General features: G+C 48.7%; 2 protein-coding genes and 1 long non-coding RNA gene across 3 annotated transcripts in view; 1 reads left to right on the top strand and 2 right to left on the bottom strand.

Annotated features, from left to right (window-relative positions):
* Window positions 1-2,220, bottom strand: part of SLC16A5 (solute carrier family 16 member 5) — a 9,177-nt gene extending 6,957 nt beyond the window's left edge. Inside the window, exon 1 of the mRNA XM_085077720.1 lies at window positions 2,001-2,220. Coding sequence (XP_084933846.1) covers window positions 2,001-2,220 — 220 coding nt within the window. The remainder of the gene's footprint in view (window positions 1-2,000) is intronic.
* LOC146429565 (uncharacterized) overlaps window positions 1-14,456 on the top strand; it is a 22,838-nt gene extending 8,382 nt beyond the window's left edge. The window contains exons 3-4 of the long non-coding RNA XR_014855600.1: window positions 121-3,856; window positions 14,203-14,456. This is a non-coding gene — a long non-coding RNA (uncharacterized LOC146429565). The remainder of the gene's footprint in view (window positions 1-120; window positions 3,857-14,202) is intronic.
* On the bottom strand, window positions 10,773-19,825 carry KCTD2 (potassium channel tetramerization domain containing 2). The gene is made up of 6 exons (XM_085077723.1): window positions 19,568-19,825; window positions 18,072-18,180; window positions 17,404-17,495; window positions 16,681-16,776; window positions 14,809-14,934; window positions 10,773-14,115 (listed from the first exon to the last, which is right to left on the bottom strand). Exons 1-6 carry the CDS (start codon window positions 19,823-19,825, stop codon window positions 14,086-14,088), a joined length of 711 nt encoding a protein of 236 aa, XP_084933849.1. The 3' UTR covers window positions 10,773-14,085.

Below are 19,825 nucleotides of genomic sequence, written 5' to 3'. Positions count from 1 at the left end.
GTCACAGCTCTCCTGCATGGAACCTTCTCCCAGTAATGACTGCCTCAAGAATAGGCTGCTCTGCCTATTTCCCTTTCCCTTTACCAAATTTGCAACAAATAATTTCTTTTTCCCCCTCAGTTCATCTGAATTAAAAAGAACAAAGGTGAAGAAAAGAGAGAAGAACTTCTGAGAGGTACTGGTGACAGCAGAATGCAATTTTGGGAAAGGTTTAAATGCTGAGATGATGGATGTAACCAGAGAACCTGAATCAAACAGAGCTTGGCCCCCTGCAGAGGAGGTCAGAAGTTGCAGCAAAAGCCATGCATGCTTGGCCTGAGAGGGAGGCTTTGATCTCCACTTATTTTGTTGTTTTTTCTTTCTGGTTTATGTTACTGCTGCCTTGTGCTACTGGGGGACAAGAACAAGCCCCCCTGTGCTGTAACACCCTGCAAGAGGAAGCATAACTGGCAAGCAAAGTAGAAGTCTCTGTCTGTGCCCTGACAAATTCTATTGTGAATAGCATTAACACAGGGCTATTCTTTCCTTATCTAATTTATAACTTTTGGATCTATATATTGGCTGTCTTTGTGTTACCTTTTACTGTGGTTCCAGCCTCCTACACAACAATTACTTCATTAAAGATGACAGGATAATTGACATTCTTGTGGATACTGCCAGAGTTGTCCTTCCTGGACATGGCTGGGACCAAGCTGCTTCCAAGCCCATTTCCCAGAGCCAGCAGGTCCCAGTTGGATCCTTCCCACTAATCACAGAAGGTTCACAGGGGCTGGAAGGCAGGATGGGGAATGCCCAACAGCTTCCAAATTCCAAGCCCCAAGGACACTGCCCTATTTCTGCTGACTCTCAGTGGTGATTCCTCCCCTTGTCACTACCCTTGACATCTCTTTCCATCTGCACCTTGATATTCTGGACCCAGCTGTTTCTGCTAAGGTGCAAACTCTCAATTCCATGCAGGTGGCTGCCAGCCATGTCCTGCACAGGACAGACTGAACCTGCCACAGCCTTCACATCAGCGTGACTCAGGGCTCTGGGGCTGTTTTTTTCCTTTATAATGTGTCAGCTTTCATCAGCACTGGAAGGGAGCAGGTATGAAGTCAGGGAGAAGCTCGGGTACAACACTGGGAACTTTGCTTGTGTTGCCTGGTAGGGTTTGGATTGTCTGTTTATCAAACAAGCATAAGATTTGCACATGGAGGGGTCGCAAATCACAGACCACACATTGGGAAGTCCTAGAGCTGCTGGGGGATTTGATTTTCTCTCTGCAGGAATAGAATAGGATCCCCCCATCTGTGTGTGGAATGTGGGACCACTATCCTGTACTGCTCCCACATTTTCTTTTGATGGGGAAAATCAGTGATTCACTCCACTATTCACAGAGCATAATGTTCCTTCCACCCCTGCAGCCGGAGGGTGCCGCCTGACCCACATTCTGCGCTTATCCAGCCCTGCTCACGTCCACCCCGATGCCTGCATGGGTGTGAGCTCTGTGCCACCACCCAAGGAGCTGCTTTGAAGGCTTTGCCTCAGCTGGCAGCTTGGAGGAGCTCAGCTTTTGGCATCTCTTCAGCCACAGGGAACAGAGCTGTCATGTGGCACTTGGAAGGAGATGTGCTCTTGTGGACAGAAGATGAACCAAGAAAGCACCCAGGCTCCAGCACTGCATGCTGGCTTATTCAAAGAGCTTCTGTGGGAAATAACTAAGTTCTTGCTGATCTGGAAGAGCTGGGCTGAGAAAGGGATTTGCCTTCTTTGACCAAGGGTCTTGGCTGAGTCTGAGAGTGACAAAAAGGAGCATGATGTCTGTGGATATTTAGCTTTGGACTGTGGGATCCAAGTGGCTTGGAGATGCTGTGAACTGCCAAACAGCCACTTTGCTTGGACCTCCCAGTCCCTTCCACCGCCCACCTTAATGAAATGCTAAAAGTGTCCTCATTACATCCCACCACCAGCAGCACAAGGGCAGGAGGTGGAGGAGGCCATTCCCTGCCGTCACTCACCCCCTCCATGCAGCACGGCCACCATGATGGATGGGAACCACGACGTCTGGCTGTTGCTGGCCTGGAACTCGTGCTGGAGGTCCTTGAAGAAGACACCGATGCAGCAGGGGAAGCCCAGTGTCAGCCCCTGCAGCACCACTGCAGCCAGCAGGACCATCCATGCCCATCCCCGGTCCTGGGGCTTGGCAGAACCGCGTCCTGCTGCTCCTCCTTGGGACATGATAACTCCTTTCTTCTCTAAGCCAGCCTGCTGGGGAAGGGAGTCCAGCCACCGTCCAACCCTCAGCTCAGCAAATAGGCCTTCAGGGAAGAGCTGATGGTGTTCCTGAGGCTCAGAGCACCGGTGTGTCCCACACCTTTCTCAGCTGACACTCTATTCTTGCTCTGCATTTCTTCCAGCACCTCCCTTCCTTCTCGCTACAGGATCCTGGCACCAGATTGCTTAAGAAACCACTGCCTTCTCCTTTTATATTTCACAAGACTGTGACCACAGCCAGGTAGAGGACAGGACCACACCTCCTCTGAGGTATGAATTGGCTTTACCTAGTTCCGCCCTTATTTTCCCTTTCACCCGCTTTCATCATATGGAGTCCCCTTGCTGGCAATTGCTAAGGTCACTCAGTCTCCATGCCGAGAAGAGGAAGAAAAACTACGAATGCCAAGTAAAATAGAAACCTATAAAGGTTGCGTGTCACAGCAGAGTTCAATGTAAGACTTTCAGCAAAACTACACCTACCTACAAAGTGCTGGTGGTGAAAAAACATTTTAAAAGCCATTAATTAATTAGAATCCAGTGATGGCAGATAGGCTTTTGCTTTACCTCTCTAGATCTCGAGCTGCTTCTGAGAGATTCCAGTTTGGATTTCTCTGAGATTGGCAGCATGAAATGTATAGCAATAACATTCCCCATCCTCTCCACATGAATAAACATGCATAAAATAATAACCTCTGGCAGCTGGATGAGCTCAGAAAAAGTGCCCATAAGGTCACTGCACAGCGCAATATTTACTTAGCACTCAAATAGTGTTTTTTCCCTAAACCAACAGCTGCATTTAGGTTTTGTGTGCAGCTTTATCGATGAATAAGAGTTTGATTTTGCTCATTATTTCAAATATGCCATGGTGGCAGAAAGTTAGTTTCATACCTCAGGCTGAGACCAGAATTGGCCAAATGAAGGGCAGCGCCGCGTGGCTGCGGCTCATCCCCTGTGTGCGCAGCCCGGTCAGCTCATGGCCCACGGTCAGACCCTTCTGCTTCAGTAGCGACTACAGCCTTTGATGAAGTCTTTTGCAATATTAACCTAGGCATCATTTCTGTAAACAGGGCTCTTATGCTGGCTGGCTCACAGCCAGAAAACGAGAAAAAAAAAAAGGCTGGGAGCAGAGGGGGCCCGTGGGAAGGGGCTCTGAGATGCAAATCACGGTGGTGGTGCTCAGCACACTTTAATCCTTTGTCCACTTTAGCTGGGCGCAGATAATGCAACTAATTCAAGTGCTTGTCTCTCTGGTGTGAATTAGCTGGATGACAGCCTAAAACCTCTCCCCGGCAACAGCAAACCTGGAAAAAAAGGCAGAAGCACAGCTCCTCTCTGTTCCCAGCTGCCCTGTCCAACTCTTGAGTTTGTCCAGCAGATTCCTGGCTCCCCTCACATCTCCCCGGGCGCCTGCTCACGGGGGAGGATTCTTCAGTGGGGCTGCAGACCCTATGGCTTTCATCCGCCTTCTGTCCCTGGCTGCAGGACACCTTTTCCCCTGGGCAGCCCGACCTGCGCAATCGCTGCAAGGACCCTGGGGATGTGCTGCCAGGCTCCCCACGACCTCCTCGCTGCCTCCTCGCTGCCTCCTGCCTGCACAAAGGTAAAGGAACAAGTTTGTTCCAGCGCTGGCTTAGCCGGCTGTGCCACACCGAGCAACAGCAGCGCTGCAAACCCTCGGATTAACCCTTCCAAGGTATCCAGATAGGATGGACGGTGTGAAAGTGGAGGGCTGGTGTGTGTTGTCCTGTTCCTACAGCCTTGATGCTCTCAGGAAACTGCTCCTGGTGTTGAGCAGTGAATGTGACAGACCAGGGACACCTGCAAAACACGGGCAGATTTTCACATTCACGTGATCATCCCATATTAGTAGGGTTGGGAATAGGATTGGAGTTCACTGCAATAGCCACACCTGAGTGCCTACTGCAAACAGTGTGCTTTTGTTGGGAGCAGGTGAACAGTGCAAAGGTGCTTCTCTCCACCAGCCTGTGGAGCACCTGGGGACACACTAGTGCCCTGGATGGGACACAGGGAGAAACTGCCTGTTTCAGTCTTTCTCTCTGGTCACTCTCTGCTGGTCACTGTCTGCCCTGATGAGTTATTCCTCTCTTGTTCATATCTGAATATTGTTTCTTCTTCCTCCAGTGATTCCCAAGACACCAACATTCAAACTTTGGATTTCCCTAGATGTGGAGCAGCCCTGGTAGTTGTCGTTTATGGGAGCAGACCAGGAACACTCACACAGTGATTCTCCCTACTTCTGTGCCTCAGTTTCCCTCAGCACCTATGGGGGACAAGCAGCTGCTGGCATGAGGGCTCCTGGCTGCTCCCTGCAAGGACAGGGAGCCCCTTAAGCCAAGAGACACAAGGGCCTGGGGCATTTATGTAGCTCACCTTAAAGGAAGAGGTTTATATTTCACAAGTTCAGGTTTATGTTATACAAATAATGATGATATTTATATATAGTCTTCAGTAAGGATGTGTAACTAGTGGCACCTGTGTGGGGTGATGAACAGACCACTTCTCTGAATCCACTCTGGAGGGAGACCCAGTCACAGGGTCCAGCAGAGGAGTCAGGAGTGTGGCTGGGGGGAGGCAGAACTGCTGCCCAAAGCAATGGGGCTTGGAGGCATGTTCAGAGACCAGATGATGCCTGCAGCTTGGGAGCAGGAATGGAAATGAAGGTTTCTTGCACCCTCCTTCCGGCCAGCTCAGTCCTGGTGTGTGCTGGACACATATTTTATGAATGTGTAAAATAAGCTGCGTGTGCAGAAATGAGATGTTTAATGTAAACTGAGCAGGTAGTAAACTGCTTTTTGGAGTCACTCAGTGTCTGTTGGGGGTAGGAAAGCCAAGAACTTCTCTCTTCATAAATACCTTTATAAGTGACTTTTTAAGTACCTTTTCATCCTGAGACCTTGGCTTGCTTGGTGTAACTTATATTATATCCCATCTGACTTTTCCAAGGTCATCCAGTAAGGTGACAGCAGAGAATCCAGATTTAGCTCTGATTGCAGCGTCAGCCCAAGTGGTGCAGCCTGGCCCAGTGGTATGGGCTTGTCTCTGCTGGATGTCACTTGTCATCAGGCGCTTGCAACCCTCAGGGGAGAGGCTGTGCCTGGGGCACAGTGGAGGTGGCTGCAAGTCCCCTGCTCTCTGCCTGTCCTAACCAGCATCTTACAGCTTGGTAAACCAGCCCCATGCTCAGGAGCCTCAGCAGCAGCTTTGGGGCAGGCCACATCTTAGGGACATCGTTTAGTGGTGGCCTTGGCAATGCTGGGTTAACAGTTGGACTCGATGATCTTAAAGGTATTTTCCAACCCAGATGGTTCTGTGATTCTTTGTGGCTGGAAACCAAAGCGCAAACGCCTCAGAGCTTGCAAATCACACTTGAGAAAGACCAGTTGAATTTGTTCCAGAGATCCAGATTAGCAAATCCTCTGGCAGATTGATTCTTGCAGAGGAAGTGGAGGGTGGGGGGAGGGGGGGGTTTTTTTGGTTTTGAGTTTTGTTTTTTGTCTAAAGCAACGGAAATGAAGTGACATTTTAGCTGTGGGATTGCAGAGTGCTTTGTGGCAGGGAGCTGTTCCTGCCCCAGGCTCAGTCACAAATTAAACTCCTGCTCTGGTCCACCTCTGGAACCTAGACATACCCAACAGAAACCAAGCTCTCAGAGCACCTGAAAACAGATTCCTGAGGCTGGGACAGGATCTGAAAAACTCTGGCAAAACCCCTTCAGATCAGCTCTGCTGGTACTGAGAAAATGGTGCTGTGCCAAGGATGGAGGAAGTGCAGGTTTATCCTTAGTTTCCCAAGCAGTTCCCATAGCATCACTCCCACATCCTCCCCCTGCAAAAGGTATCAGGGTCCTGCCTGCACTAATTGGTCTTAATTAGCCTGACCAGCCTCATCTGTGTCCTCCTCCCACGTCTTCTCCACCCTGTTTGTTCCCCAGCTGCATTTAAGTCCAGCTCTTTACATAGCTTGGTTTTTGCTCAGTTTCACTGCTGCTTTCAGCTCTCCTGGGCTGGCTTTGGGTCTGCCTGGCTGCTTTGTGCGCATTAATCGGTGATAATGTGGGTATAAGACCAGGTGAGAAATCCCCCTTTTGGGACCAGATTTAATGGCCATTAGCCAGTGCTGGGGATAACACGGTTTAGCCTGGAGATGGGAAATGGGAGCTGAGGAGGCAGCTGGCACCAGAGCATGCACTGACAGCTCCCATTGGCCTGCAGGAATTCAGCAAGATGTGGCTTGTCCCTGCTCTTTATCCAGGTGGTAGATCTGTGGCTGGTGGGTGACTGCAGATGGTTTGTGTGCATGCTGGCCCTTGCCCTCCTGACTGCCACCATCCCCCCTGGTCCCTGACTGTGGCTGTCCCAGAGCTTGGGCTTTGTATAGAAAGTGTGGTGCCACGAAGGGCAGCATTCCCTGAGGCAATGGCAATCAGGAGATGAGTCTGAGGTAGATATTGCATAAACTCACGCTGGAGGTGGCTTTGGAAGCGGCTCTTGTTCATGCTGTGTGACACCCTGACCTGCCACACTGCTTTGGCAGTGGGCAGAGAGAGGGACCGATGGCGGCATGCTGTACCTGAACAGATGGAGGTCCTTGATAGGAACCTGGCCGAGGTTACTGAGGAGATCTGGAAGCTGCTGGTGCTTTTCTTCCAGTAATTACCAGCATTTCTGAAGACGATGCAGGGGGTGTGTTCCTGAGAAAGTGGGGCTTTTCAAGAAATGAAGTTACCTTGTCATTAGCTGCAGGAAAACTCCTGGAGTAGGTGAGGATGTGACAGAGCATGGGGGCAATGTGATGTGTTGCAGCTAGGGGTACAATCTAATGCTACTGCAGGTCATCTCTTTCATAGATTGACATTTTAACCCTGAGCAGTGACTGAGGGTTCCCTCTAACAAGCTCTTAATTGTCATTTAAATTGCCTTTTATTAATGAGGAAAAAGGGACTCAGTGGGAGAAGGACCAAGAGAAGGGTTTCCTTGTGGCTTACTGCTTGACCTGTGTAGCAGGTGGAGGAGGTTGTGGGGGGTTGAAAGTGTTCAGCCAGAAATTTTGGAGTCTGGTTTGTAGGAAGCCAGCTGGGTTTTGGGCTCCAGCTATTCAGCTTTGGCTCTCTAGATCTCAGCAGATGCTCTGCCATCCCAGCCAGGCCCTGCTTGGATCTCCTGTCCAAGGAAGATCTGCTCTGAGGAAGGTGTAGGTGATTCTTAGAGGTCACAACAGGGTAGGAGAGAAGATATAGCAACTTAGTGCTGACACTTAGGCTCTTCCCAACTAGACCAAGAGGGCTCACAATGTTCCCTTTTGTGATTCCTGGAAAAGGAAAGGCAGATGGTCTTTATCCCACTGGGAAGCACAGGTTCCTGTGCATCTCAGCATATTGTGCATCATATTGTTGGGAGGGGGGGTTTGGAAACAGCAAAACATGGCCTTGAGCAGTTGTTTCATGGGCAAATCCCCTTTGGTTTGGCAAATAGAACCATCTTGTTCTTACTTTTTATGTGTTTCTTTGTATTCAAATTTTAGATGAAAACACACTGAACATTAGGATGAAGATGACCATTTATTAGGTGTTTTTTGTCCCTTTAGTGCCTAATCTGCCTGCTTCTTTTGGAGAAATCTTGAACTCAGTGCCTGGGTTAGTGGACTGTCTCCTTGCTTGGTTGCCCAAATGGTTTTCCTCATTTTTAGCTACTGTCATTTGAATTCATTGAGATCACTGGTGCATGTTTTCCTGGCTGTGGTAAAGGACCTGCTGCCCAGACTGCCCTGAGCTCAAGGATTTTCTTGGTGACACAGAGACCAGTGGAGCTCTCTGTTCACTGAAGGTCTGTCAGAGACACATGAAACTTGAGGACGCTGTGTACTTCCTCTGATGTACAGAGTACATCAGTAAAGACTGATGATGGACTTGGGTCACACTCCCATCTGCTGAAGTCTGGGGAACACCTAGGAGGAATGGAGGCCTCTGATAGGAAGTATTCCCAGAAGGTCAAATACCTCTTGAGATAAGCCTTTGCTCATGTTACATCACAATCTGAAGGCAATTACTAGGGCATTGCAGCTCTTTCTTTACAGTGGTTTGTAGTAACCAACGTGTTTCTCCAGCCTGGGAAGCAAGAGGGTATGTGGCAGTTATTTACCTGTGTGAAAGTTGGGTTAAACCTTCAATAACTGCCTCAAAACCAGATCTAGGTGGAAGGACATGGCCAAGGTCCTTGTTTCCCAAACAACTTAGCAAACTGGATTGAAAATATCTGCAGGCTTCCTGTCTGCAGACAGATCTGGCTTGATTACTTTGTTCCGGGTGAGGGTGGGCGGGTGAGTGACGAATTGACCTTCGTCTGTGTGCGACAGCCTGAGGCAGAACAGAAAACGTGTGGAGGGGTTGTGCAAGATGCACGTATGGCTGTGGCAGGACCGCTGCACCGCTGGGTTTCACCCTCCCATGTGTGCAGAGAGGGGAAATGCAGCCGCAGTTTCCACTGCATTTTGCTGGAGCCTCGGGCCAAGCACCTGGATGCTGGTGGGTGCCTGACAGTGCTAAAACCCTTTCCTATCTTTAATGTCAATTATGGTTTTCTCTTTGTCCACAGACACGAGCAGGCAGGCCAGAAAAACAAATTAATTAATTGCGTTCCAGGCAAAACTGTGAGGAGCATGGTGAGCTTCCAGCTGGGGTGACTAATGGGTGTTGTGGGGAGGTGAGCACCACCCCCAGGGAGCCAGGTGGGCCCTGGACACAGCCTGGGGTACAAGAGAGAGCCTGAGCCTCTCTTTTCCAGAGGAGGATGTGGAATTTTTTCAATTTCCAATGCAGAAAAGTCTGATGGTGTGATTTTCAAGTTGCTCTGCCATAGCTCAGTGCATGCACCACCTACTGACTTTATCAGAAAATCTCTGTGAAGTTTTGTTAGTCATCTTTCCCCCAAACACCTGGCAAAGCCACCTGGAGAATTTTTTCCCTCTAGTTGTTTCTGGGAGTAGGAGGGACCAAATCCTGCTATGGGCAGGTACTAAATCCCTTGGGCGTTTTTGTGGTGCCATTCACCTCCTGCCTTGGGGGTGGCACAGCAAGGAGCTGCTTGTCCCTGGGGAAGTACCTTCACTGGGCATCCCATATCTTCTTTGGGCAACAGCATTTGGAGGCAGCCTGGGGTGCTCTGACCAACCCAGACAAGAGTCAGGACCATAACCCTCTGCTGAGGCCAGTTCTGCTGCAAACCATCCCCCTTTCCCTTCTGCTGCTGCTGCAGCAGCTCTAGAGTGGCCTGGGTTTGGCAACAAGGAGAGCCAAGCTTTGGGCTGGCTCCTGGCAGCAGCAGGACCTGCACATTAAGAGCTGGTGTACAGGGTTCAGTTTTATTTTGGGTGAGTTAACACATGCTGCCAATCCCACACAACCTCTCGCTGCTTGGTAATGCTGAGGCATCACCTGTTTCCTGCAGCAAGTAAAGAAATTAATTTTTAAAGGAGTTAATGGGCTGCACAGTGTTGGATGGGAAAGTGAAGGATGGTGCAAAGACCTAGCAGCTCTAGCCTGTGGTTTCTGTAGGAACCACTGAGGGATCATTGTGTCTCCTGCGTGGTGACATGGCATTGTGTTAGAGGAACCGCCTGCCTGGCAGATCTGGAGCTGGTTAAAAGCCCTGCACAAAGGCTTTTGCAGCTTATGTGGCCTCGTAGGACAGCCCTAAGGTGGGGTAGCAGGGTGTTATGGTATTATGGAAATGCTGGCTGTAATCTGAGTTACTGCTGACAAGTCCTCCCTGGTGAACAAATATGTGTGTGGTGTCAGCAGTGCCAGCCCTGCGGTTTCCACCTCTGCCCAAGACTGCTGGCACTTTATTGTGCCTTTGCTTTGGGCCAGTTCATTGGCAGTGCAGACCTGCTGTCAAGTCTGGGATACTGAGATGGGTCAAGAGGTTTGAAAATACTCTCTAATCAACTCATGCTATGTGGTGACTTGGCTCAGTCATGGTTTCTGGTGAGCTCCCTGTGTGGGGAAGAGTCTCATCCTCTTCCACTGTGCTGGTGGTATTAAATTCTGGCACCACCAAAGCTGAAGTGGTCAGACCCCTCCTCCATGTAGTCTGGAGTTAAGTAGGGGTTTAGCAAATGACAGCTCCTCTTCTTAAGTGATTCACATTTATTCATTGTATTAATGTTCTACTTGCTTGTCATTGTCAGTGGAAATGGTAAGATAAATGCAGAATTTGAGATTATTTTATAGAAAAGCATCAGAAACAAGATTCAGTTGTACCTTTATCCCTGAAAGCAGTCTAGGAGGACTCCAGAATCTCATTAGACTCTCCTTTTGGCAAGTCATTGTTAAAAGTGAACTGAAGCCAGACACAGGTGCCCAATGTGCACATTTCCTCCCCCATAATGCAATATCAGGGTGGCGAAGGGAAAGCAGCAGGCTGCAGACTGCCCTTCAAACTTTTCAAACCCATTTCAGAATCTTTATTGGAAAAAAAAATTCATCACAGCATCTCAACTGTTATTCAAACACATTTAATAAACAAAGAGAAACAGTAGCAAAGGGCACTGACACGTGACAAACTGTACAAAACCTCCGGGTAGGAGCCCATGGCCCAGCTGCTCCAGCCCCTGCAGCCAACCAGGCCCCCTTTGCCTCAGCCCACTCAGTCACCCCTGAGAAAAATCAGTTTTTAAAAATGTGCAGAAACAAAGACACTTCAAGAGGTTATTTCCAGTCTTGCCATAATGGAACAATTTAGGCCACTGGGAAAGTTTTTTAAAAAACCAAAGTGTCATACGCTCCATTCCCAGGATTAATGCTTTAAAGTGAACCTTCCCAAGAGGCACAAGCACTCTTGGACAGTCAGTAGATCTACCCCTGCTCTCCTACTCTACTCACCACAACATGCTACTTCTTTAGAGTGAATGGGACAAACTTCATCCTAATTCAGCACTAATTTTGATATAGTTGTGACTGAGTGAAAGGCAATGGAAGGAAAAGCCCTGTTTGAGCACAGACGGGATGCAACCGGTGCATAATGCTGAGACCAGCCCTGGTCTCAGGGTAAAGGTGACCTAGCACAGTCAGGGAAGGAGAAATCCCTCACTGGGAATGTACCTGCTCTGGATGGACTTCATGCCTGGTCCTAAATATTGCCTAAAAACTTGAGCATCCAGTACCAGTGATTGGTTTTCTACCATAAACTTGCTCTGCTGAACTTCTTGAAAAGACCCTGCAATGGAACCCAAAGAGTCCATGGTCCCCTGGCACCTCCTCACTGCCAAAAGCAGCACAGAAGGGAAAACCAAGATGCAACTCTGATCTTTCTTGTGCTCATCGGTTAAACAGCTGTGCAATTCACCTGGTAATGGTCACTTTTAGGCTCTCTGTGGCTCAGAAGAGAGAGCAATGGCATCACTCCGCATCAAGCAACCCTCCAGTGGGCTTCACCGTGTGTGGTGTTTTTAGTGACACAAAAAAGCCAAGGAGGTGTTTGTTATTCTTATCTACTTGAGTGGCACTGGACAGTAAGTCTCCCTCTGCAGCCAGTGCTGCTTTGAGCTCCATGGCTGAGCAAGGTGCTCAGCTGGCATTGATGTGACAAAAGCAGCCTGACCAGTTCCCAGAAACTCCCTCCTCTGAGGAAGGGACAAGCAATAAGACAGATGAGAGTGTTAAAGGGCTTTTTAGGCTGCTAACTTGCATACATGTGCTTCTTGATTTCTTAGCTGTGAGCACAGACAGTGACTGAGGCTACAGGATACGGACAGAGGAGGGAGATCTGTACACATCACAGTGTTGTTCAGGCCCAGCCAAGGTGTGTGGTCTGATCACATCAATACCAGCTCACCACATTATAAACAGGGCAGGTGGAGGGAAGCAGAGCTGGGTTTTTCAGTGTGATGGCAAGCCAGCTGTGATTCAGCCTGTCACTGACACAATGTGAATTCAAAGACATTTGGCACGGTCTGTTGTTACCAGGACTAATCTAGCACAGACAGTTAACCAGTCTGTCTTGAGAATGAGGCAAAGGCTCCACCGGAGGAGGTACACTGGCAAAGCAGGATGGAGAGGACAGGCAAGAGGACGTGCAGAAGGACTGGAGAGAGGCAGAGCACAGCACTGCCACTGTCTTTGCTGCACGTCTTGGTTGCTGAACTGGTTGTTGGACTGTCAGTAGGACCCTGTCAGCAAGAAGTGGTAAGATGGGAAACCTGCCTAATTCTATGTTAAAACTTTCAGGAGAACACGGGTAGCTGAAGCCCTCCAGAAAGGAGCCCAACTCCTCAGTACAGGTGAGGAATCTTCTGGTAGCTTATTGAGAAACATCTGCTCTGAGCTTGTCAATGTCTGAATTCCAGCATCACTGAAGCTTTGCTGTAATGTCAGTTTGGGACTTGACTGAAAATGACCCAAGTGCCAGGACACTCGGGCTACAAAGAACAAAGCTAGGATGAAAGGGGAAAAACATGCAGCAAATTCCTGTGAAATTCCATTTACCAGACTAGGAGGGACATGCCCTTGGTTAGGGGTGGCACAGAGTAACAGAGGGGAACCAGTGACTGCAGTTTGGCTAAGATTAGAATTCAAGAGAGGCACAAACGAACATTTTGCACATCCACCCAAGGCATTCCAAAAAAAAAAAAAAAAGGGAAAGAAAAGTCACAAAAGTTGACACATCACTTTGGACAAGAAACATTACAACAGTTTGGCAACTTTTCACCAAACCCCCCCACCCCAGCTCTGTGATGTCCCTCTGTAATTTGAGGTGATCTCTTAAAGGTGGGGACATGGGGGGGGCTGCAGGTAAATCACCTGTTTGTAAATAGGGGATCTCTTCCGCAAAGGATCTCGTGGGGTAAAACAAACCTACCTGCTTGGTACAGTACAAATTAAATTCTGCCTGAAGCCCTCCCAGGTGAGAGGGAAGGAGACAGAGCCCACGCTGCTAGAGACAAACAAGGCAAAGCTGAACTTGGCAGCAGCAAGTCCCTAAACCTTGTGACTTCGCACCAGGCTAAGATATGGCCAGGCAGGGTACTGGAGGGGAAGATGTCACCACTCTTCCTCTGTGGAGAAGTGTAAAGGACAGGACTATCACTCTAGCACTATATTGGGTGAACACAGGCCTCTTTGTTTATGCATGCAAAGTAATGGACTTTGGAAAATACCAGGAGCCCACTTGTAATAGTGTTAACAGTGAGACCTGTGTCAGATGGACACACAACTCCCCTCCCCTTAGATCAAACTCAGCTCTTAAGAATTGAACAAGGAACAAATACAAAGCAAGAATGGAAAAGTCTGTGTGGGTTTTTTAGGAGTGGTTGTTTTGTTCCTCCTTTTAAAGCCCTGTTCTTCAGATCTGGGGGGAAGGGGGGAGCATTGCAAGGTCCCTGCACTTTTCTGGTGGCAGACCTGGGTGCAAGAAATGGCACAGCTCAAATATGGACCTTCCCACCCACAGCAGCCTGTGGAAGGTGGGATTGATTACAAGGGCCTGAGGACCTGAGCAACCTTCACAAAGGCTCCGACTGGGAATCCAGCCCAGCCATTGTTGGAAAAATTCAATACAGCGCTGGCCAAGAAAATAAAACAAATACTTGTGGAAAGGACTATCCAACTGGAAGAGTCTTTTCCTTCCTCAGTTTCCAGGGTAAGAGGAAAGCCTTTGGTTATGACCAGAATTATTTGCCATTGGCAGGACAGGCTCAGCTTTGCTTTGCATTAGCTTGGTTACTGTACAAGGGCTGGGCTGCTCTGCGGAGAGATGCTCTGCCCAGCTGGACTGCCCTGTGACATCTGGGAGTTTAATGGAGTGGACACTTGAACTACATCCGGGATCCTCGCTCCTGAAGAATCTGAAACAGAGGAGACCTCCTATGAACACCACACACAAGTTTAATTGCAAAAGTTCCTATTCAGAATCCTTGTGGGTTTTTTTTGAGAGAAAGGAAACATGGACTGAAGTGAGAGCAGCTTGCAGGCTTTTATGCTACCACAACTGACAGTTTGGTTAAAGCTACGTGAGCCCCTTCTCTAGAAATCCTGCTCAGCTGCTTGCCAGGAGGTAAGGATGTTGCCTTTTGTTTCTATTCTCGGAAAAAAAAGTAGATTCATAGAATGGTTTAGTTTGGAAGAGACCTTAAAGCTTATCTTGTTCCACCCCTCTGCCATGGGAAGACACCTTCCACTAGACCAGGTTGCTCAGAGCCCCATCCAACCTGGCCTTGAACACTTCCAGGGATGGGGAGAAAAAAATCTTGTTTCTCCCTGTGACATCATTCAACCACAAAACCTGACTAACTTCAAAGGTCCTTCCTACTCTATTCTCCTTTTTCAAGTTACTCCTTCTTTCAGTTTTTTTGGTCTTAATTTGAAGTGCACAAAGAGCTTAGTTCTTGTCCTACAGTAAAACATGAAATCTTCCTAGAGGGGATGATAGAGAAGGCAATGGGAAAGCTGATTCATAGAACTGCTGCTGCAGCTTGGTGCAGGAAAGGCTTTTCTTTCCTAGGGGAATTCAAGTTGATAGATCTGAGCAGGTGCCTTACCTTGGCCTTCTCACTCGGCTCCTTGACAATGCCATTGGTAGAATTGTTGAGCTCCCTGGACACAACACAGAGGAATTCTGCCTGGTCTTCATTTCCATAGTTATAGGAAGATCCGATGCTGATCAGCTGTGCAACAGGAGACAACCAAGGTAGCTATCAATAAGTCTTGATTTTGTTCCTACAGTTAGGAATATAGATAGGACTGTGAAATAGGACTATTTCCCAGGAGATCTGCTCTGGACCCAAAGTGTCCCCTGCAGCCTCCTCTGTGTGTGTGTGTAAGGCAGGGACATAGCCGAGCTCCACAGCCCTCTAGTGGCACCTGGAGCCCCGGGAAGGAATTCCAGCCTGAAACTAATGCTGAACACAGCAAAACATTGCCCAATTTCTGACGGTGGAAAAAGGGAAAACAGATTGTGCAATATACAATATCCAGCTCATTTAGACGTGGGCAGGCATTGCAAATTGCCTGGTCCTTGTTGAACTCAGCTTTCAACCTGCCTTGTGACTGATGTGGAAATGGGAATTCTTTACCCCAGGCAGATGTTGGATTAACTGGGGACATGTGGCAAACAGACACTGTCCTTTATGTGGATGTTGCCAAGATGGAGTCTGGTATCTGTGTAAACGGGATTATATTCTATTACTGTTGTGTTGAGGGGGTCTGGACTCGATCCAAGAAATCCCATCTGTCTCATTTATCATTATTACATTAAAAGGACATCCTGGAGTGCAGAGCTAATTTGTCATTTACAACTCAGTACTGCTTTCCAGAAAATAAATTCAAGTCATCTGAAGAAAGCACTGTGGCTCTTATCAACTGTGCGTACGCAGGAAACTTTAATGTGCAGCTTGCACCTTAATTTCTATGTCCTAATGATTTTAGAAAAGCCAGCTCCATATTTATATATTATAGATTTGAAAAGGAAGATTAGGAAAGATCTAAGGGTGCAGTTTCCCAGGAAAGGCACTGCCTGTAGCCTCAAAGGTTTGGGGGTGTAGATATGGATGTATGAAAGGCAGATTCTGTAAACTGTTGGACAGCAAAATCTGGGTGTTGGAGGACTGCATTTCCATGGAGCAGTGAGTGGTTATCGGTCACAGGATTTCACTGTTTCCTCACAGGGGCAGGTTTTTGGCTGCCTCTTCACTCTGAGATAGTTTTCAGGCATTACAGAACAGATTCATAGGAACAAAGGATGGGAAGTGCTGTTCCTAATCCTTTGCTTCACTTCATGTCAGCACATTCCCCGCACTATCCACTTGCACTGAAGCTGGACTAACTGGGAAGACACTGCTGTAATCCTCAGAGCCTATTCTGTAGTTTCTTAATATAACATAACACACAGGCTGGCTGGCTCCAGTTCTCCTTTCTCAGAAATAAGAGAACTGTGTTTGATTCCAGAAACCAAACCTGGAACTAATGCCATATGCAACTGCAGCGACACCAGCCCTGGAACCAGCTGCATTGCAAAGACATCTGCAGGAATTCTCATGTCATTCAGTGCCTCTTTAGAAAATGCAGCAGTTGTGGCTTTGAGGTTCCAGGAAGTCATGCTGTGTTTTTTCATGGCTCTGGTAGTTTTCCTGGATAGAACTGTTATACTGTGGCCTGGTGTATATGATGGAGGAAAATGGAAGAATTGCTCTGGGATTTGACAAGAAGACAAGTCCTGAGAGAAAATGAAATCTCTCTGGCAGCTTGAGTGACTTCTGCCCTCCCCTGTCAGAGACTGGACACAAGTGGATTGCTGCCCAGGTCAGGCTGCTTATTCAGAAGAGCAGAGCAGTGTGAAGTGCAACTGAACAGGAAACTCTGCTTATTCCATAGCCAGCTTTCAAAGAAATTCTGCCATTCTTTGGTAACAGTACCTGTTCAAATTTCCATCCGTCAGACATGGTGGACACCATCTGTGTGAGCTCTTCCTCTTGGCACTGCAGCACTCTGTACACGTGTTTCACAGGTCCCTGGAGCACAGAGAACAATTGCTGTAGTTTAGTAGTTGCTGTACTAATATCTAGAAAATTAATAAGCCTCTCCTGCTCTTGTCTTAGGAAGTCAGAGCCCCATAGGCTTTCTAAGGTTTCATCCCACTGATTCCAAACCAGATCCATATGCCTGGCACACTTCTCTTAAAAGCTTTCCAGGGGTCTAAGCAACAGTGAAAGCAAAACTTCTTTGGCTTTCAAAGCCATTTGCTGCTTTTTGAAAACATTTCTGAAATTGAATCTACTGGGTGTGCTGGTATCAGCTGAGCATCAATGGGAAAAATGCCATAGAGAGACAAAGGGAAGAAAGGATTTAGAGAAGGAAGAGTTTGAGCTGTTCTTTACCCATGCAGGATGTTTTGCTTCATAACCACCCATTTCTGCTCCTGGCCCCTCTCCTTTCCTTGTGTCCCTTGCCTTTCCCTACAGTGCTGAGATGACTCAGTGGTCTGTGCTTTATAACACCACACTGGAGACTCTTTCCTAGCCATGCCCTGGATCCACCTAACAGCAGTTACTGCTCAGCCAAAGAACTGCTTCTGCAAGTCTCTGCAGCCATGCTTGTCCTGTGCACAGAACTGACTCCATAACTCCAAAGGGCATTACTTGAGAGGTTCTGTTCTCGTTGTCCCGTATCCGCTCCTTCACCAGCCGCACAAGGGACGCGATGTTGTAAAACTCAGCCTCTTCCAGCACCCCTGAGAGAGGAACCCAAAGGAGACACAAATTCTGTTACTTTGCACAGGGCAGAATGAAGATGATTCTGCCACAAGGATGCAACACCTGCTCCTGACTCCAAATCTAGCCCAAATGTCAGAATCCCAAATGTGCCACCCACCTCTGCTCCCAGGCTGGGGGAAAATGCCTGACTAGCTGTCACCTCCTTTTGTGACTTACAGGATCTTTAAGAAAGATTATTCCCCTTTCCCTGGGATTAGCATAAATCTCATGGTTCAATGTCTATTTTTTCACCCAGCCCCATCAAGGGAAAGCCCTCAGAGCTGCCTGCTCAGGGAGAACTGTGGTCTCTGAGGGGCAGATGGGCTGTAACAGACCTTGGGCTCAGCAGATCAGTGACAGGGTGTGCTGTAAACTGCAGCCTCTGCTTTTGGGAATACACAGAATCTGATGACTTAATCCCCATTAATGAGCAATTAACAGTACTAACAGCACTCCTGGGAAACTTGCTCACACCCTCACACCAGCTTCTGGTGAGGGCTCCTGGATGTGCTATCAAACAGCACTGACAGCCTTTTTTGGTATTTTTCTGTTACCTTCCTCTGCAAGCTCTTTGTTTATGATGAGCTTCCCGTGCCGGAGGTAGTTCAGTATCGGACCGAAGTACGTCGGGTCTCTGTCGATCAGATAGGCTCCTGTCTCATCCTGAGAACACAACAGGGATGGTTCAGTGGCACCAGGAAAAAATAATTTCAATCTAACACAATAGGCTCAACAGTTTCTCTTTGAGGACCTGGATTCATTTGCCTGTGGGAGGTGTACAAATAATGCCACATTTAAACCATTTTTCTTTTTCAGTATCTGATCTACAAATGTTGCAGCCTGGTAATGCTGGCAGATGCCTCACAGGAAGCACTTATACAGTTTACAGACAAAAAGAGAAAAGCTAGGCTTAGGAGGGTTTTTCTCCACTGCAATAACAAAAGAACCAAAACCTGGCTGTTGTGTTCTGTCTAAACTTGTCCTCCAGACTACTTTAACTAGCAGGCTCTGGAGAAAAATGGGATCTCCAGTTCTACCTATGGGCACCTGACAGGCAAAATAGTTCTTTTTTTCCCTTTCCACTACTGCAAACACACATTGCAATGCTCCAGCCATGTCTCCAGCAATACAACTATTGGTATTAAATAACCAACAATTCACAGCCAAAAGCATCTCTTAGGCAGCTTTGAAGCACTGACAAACCCTCTGCAGAACTCTGTCTCTCTCTTAATGACTTTAAAGCGTTGTTTCTCCTGCTAATCTACTCTAAAGCAACCAGAAACTGTGCAAACCCGCTCTGAAATATCTCCTCTCCTCACTGATACTGCTGACTGATATTTCAATCACAACCAGGATTTATCTTGTGATTAAACTCTGAATGGAGCAGCAACCGACCTGATTAATTCTGTCTGACCCACCTACAACATATTTGCAACACCTTGTGCAGCAGATCTTATGGAAAATCTGTAATTGCAAGAATAACTGTTTGCAGAATCATTACGATAAACTGCAGTGACTTCAAAACTGTCCAGCCATGCAAGGAACGCACACTGCGATCTTTTATGACAGTGAAGTGAAATGCATCAAAAAACCAAAACAACAATCATGCTCAGCGTGAGAAATTGTAACATTCGTGTTTCTAGGAGTTTCCTTCCCTGCTGTGACCACTGTGGAAAGGTGGGCTGCTCATTCAGTGGAGTCAAGGGACAACTGGAGAGAGAGGGAGCAGAGCCTGTGGCACGTGGGTGTTACAGGCAGAGCCCCGCCCCGTTCCTGGGGATGTCACCGACTCCGTGGCCGTGGGACACGAGGGACACGGCGATGATATGTGTCAAGAGCAAAGTGCCCCGGGACTGCGGGAGATCGGCCCATCCACACGCCGGGGCCGCACAGGAGCCTCGGGGGTGCTGGCCCGGGGGACAGCGGCAGCCGGGGGTGTCACCCCGCGCGGGGGACAAGCCTGGGCACCCCGGTGACACCGGCTGCCGCGGCGGCTCAGGGAGGGGCTGTCCCGGTGCGGGGGGGGAGCCCAGCCCCGCCGCGGTCTCACCTTGTCGGAGCCGAGCTCGGGCCCGTCCTGGCAGCAGAGGCGGCACAGGAAGGACTTGGGCTCCCGGCACAGCGTCTGCCGGGTGCTCACGAAGTACGTGCCGCCCACGTTCAGCCGCACCCACTTGGAGGCGGCGGCAGGCGGGGACGGCGCCCCGGCGGACCCCGCCGCCGCTCCGGCCGCGCGGGGGCTCGGCGGCCCCGGTGCTCCCCCGGGGCCTGGGCTGGGCGTGCGGCCCCTCGGCGGCCCCTCGGCCAT

Source organism: Lichenostomus cassidix, chromosome 18, assembly GCF_008360975.1.
Source record: "Lichenostomus cassidix isolate B80296 chromosome 18, HeHo_3.0, whole genome shotgun sequence".
Lineage (NCBI taxonomy): Eukaryota > Metazoa > Chordata > Aves > Passeriformes > Meliphagidae > Lichenostomus > Lichenostomus cassidix.
The sequence above is the reverse complement of the archived record's forward strand: the minus strand, read 5'-3'. Positions and strand labels throughout refer to the sequence as shown.

What these genes read in the sequence shown, in the direction of transcription:
- KCTD2 (XM_085077723.1), bottom strand. Translation starts at nt 19,825, where the DNA reads ATGGCCGAGGGGCCGCCGAGGGGCCGCACGCCCAGCCCAGGCCCCGGG. An exon ending in CCGAGCTCGGCTCCGACAAG is followed by an intron (nt 18,181 to 19,567) that starts GTGAGACCGCGG and finishes TTGTGTTCTCAG; the next exon opens with GATGAGACAGGAGCCTATCT. An exon ending in ACGAGAACAGAACCTCTCAA is followed by an intron (nt 16,777 to 17,403) that starts GTAATGCCCTTT and finishes TCTGTGCTCCAG; the next exon opens with GGACCTGTGAAACACGTGTA.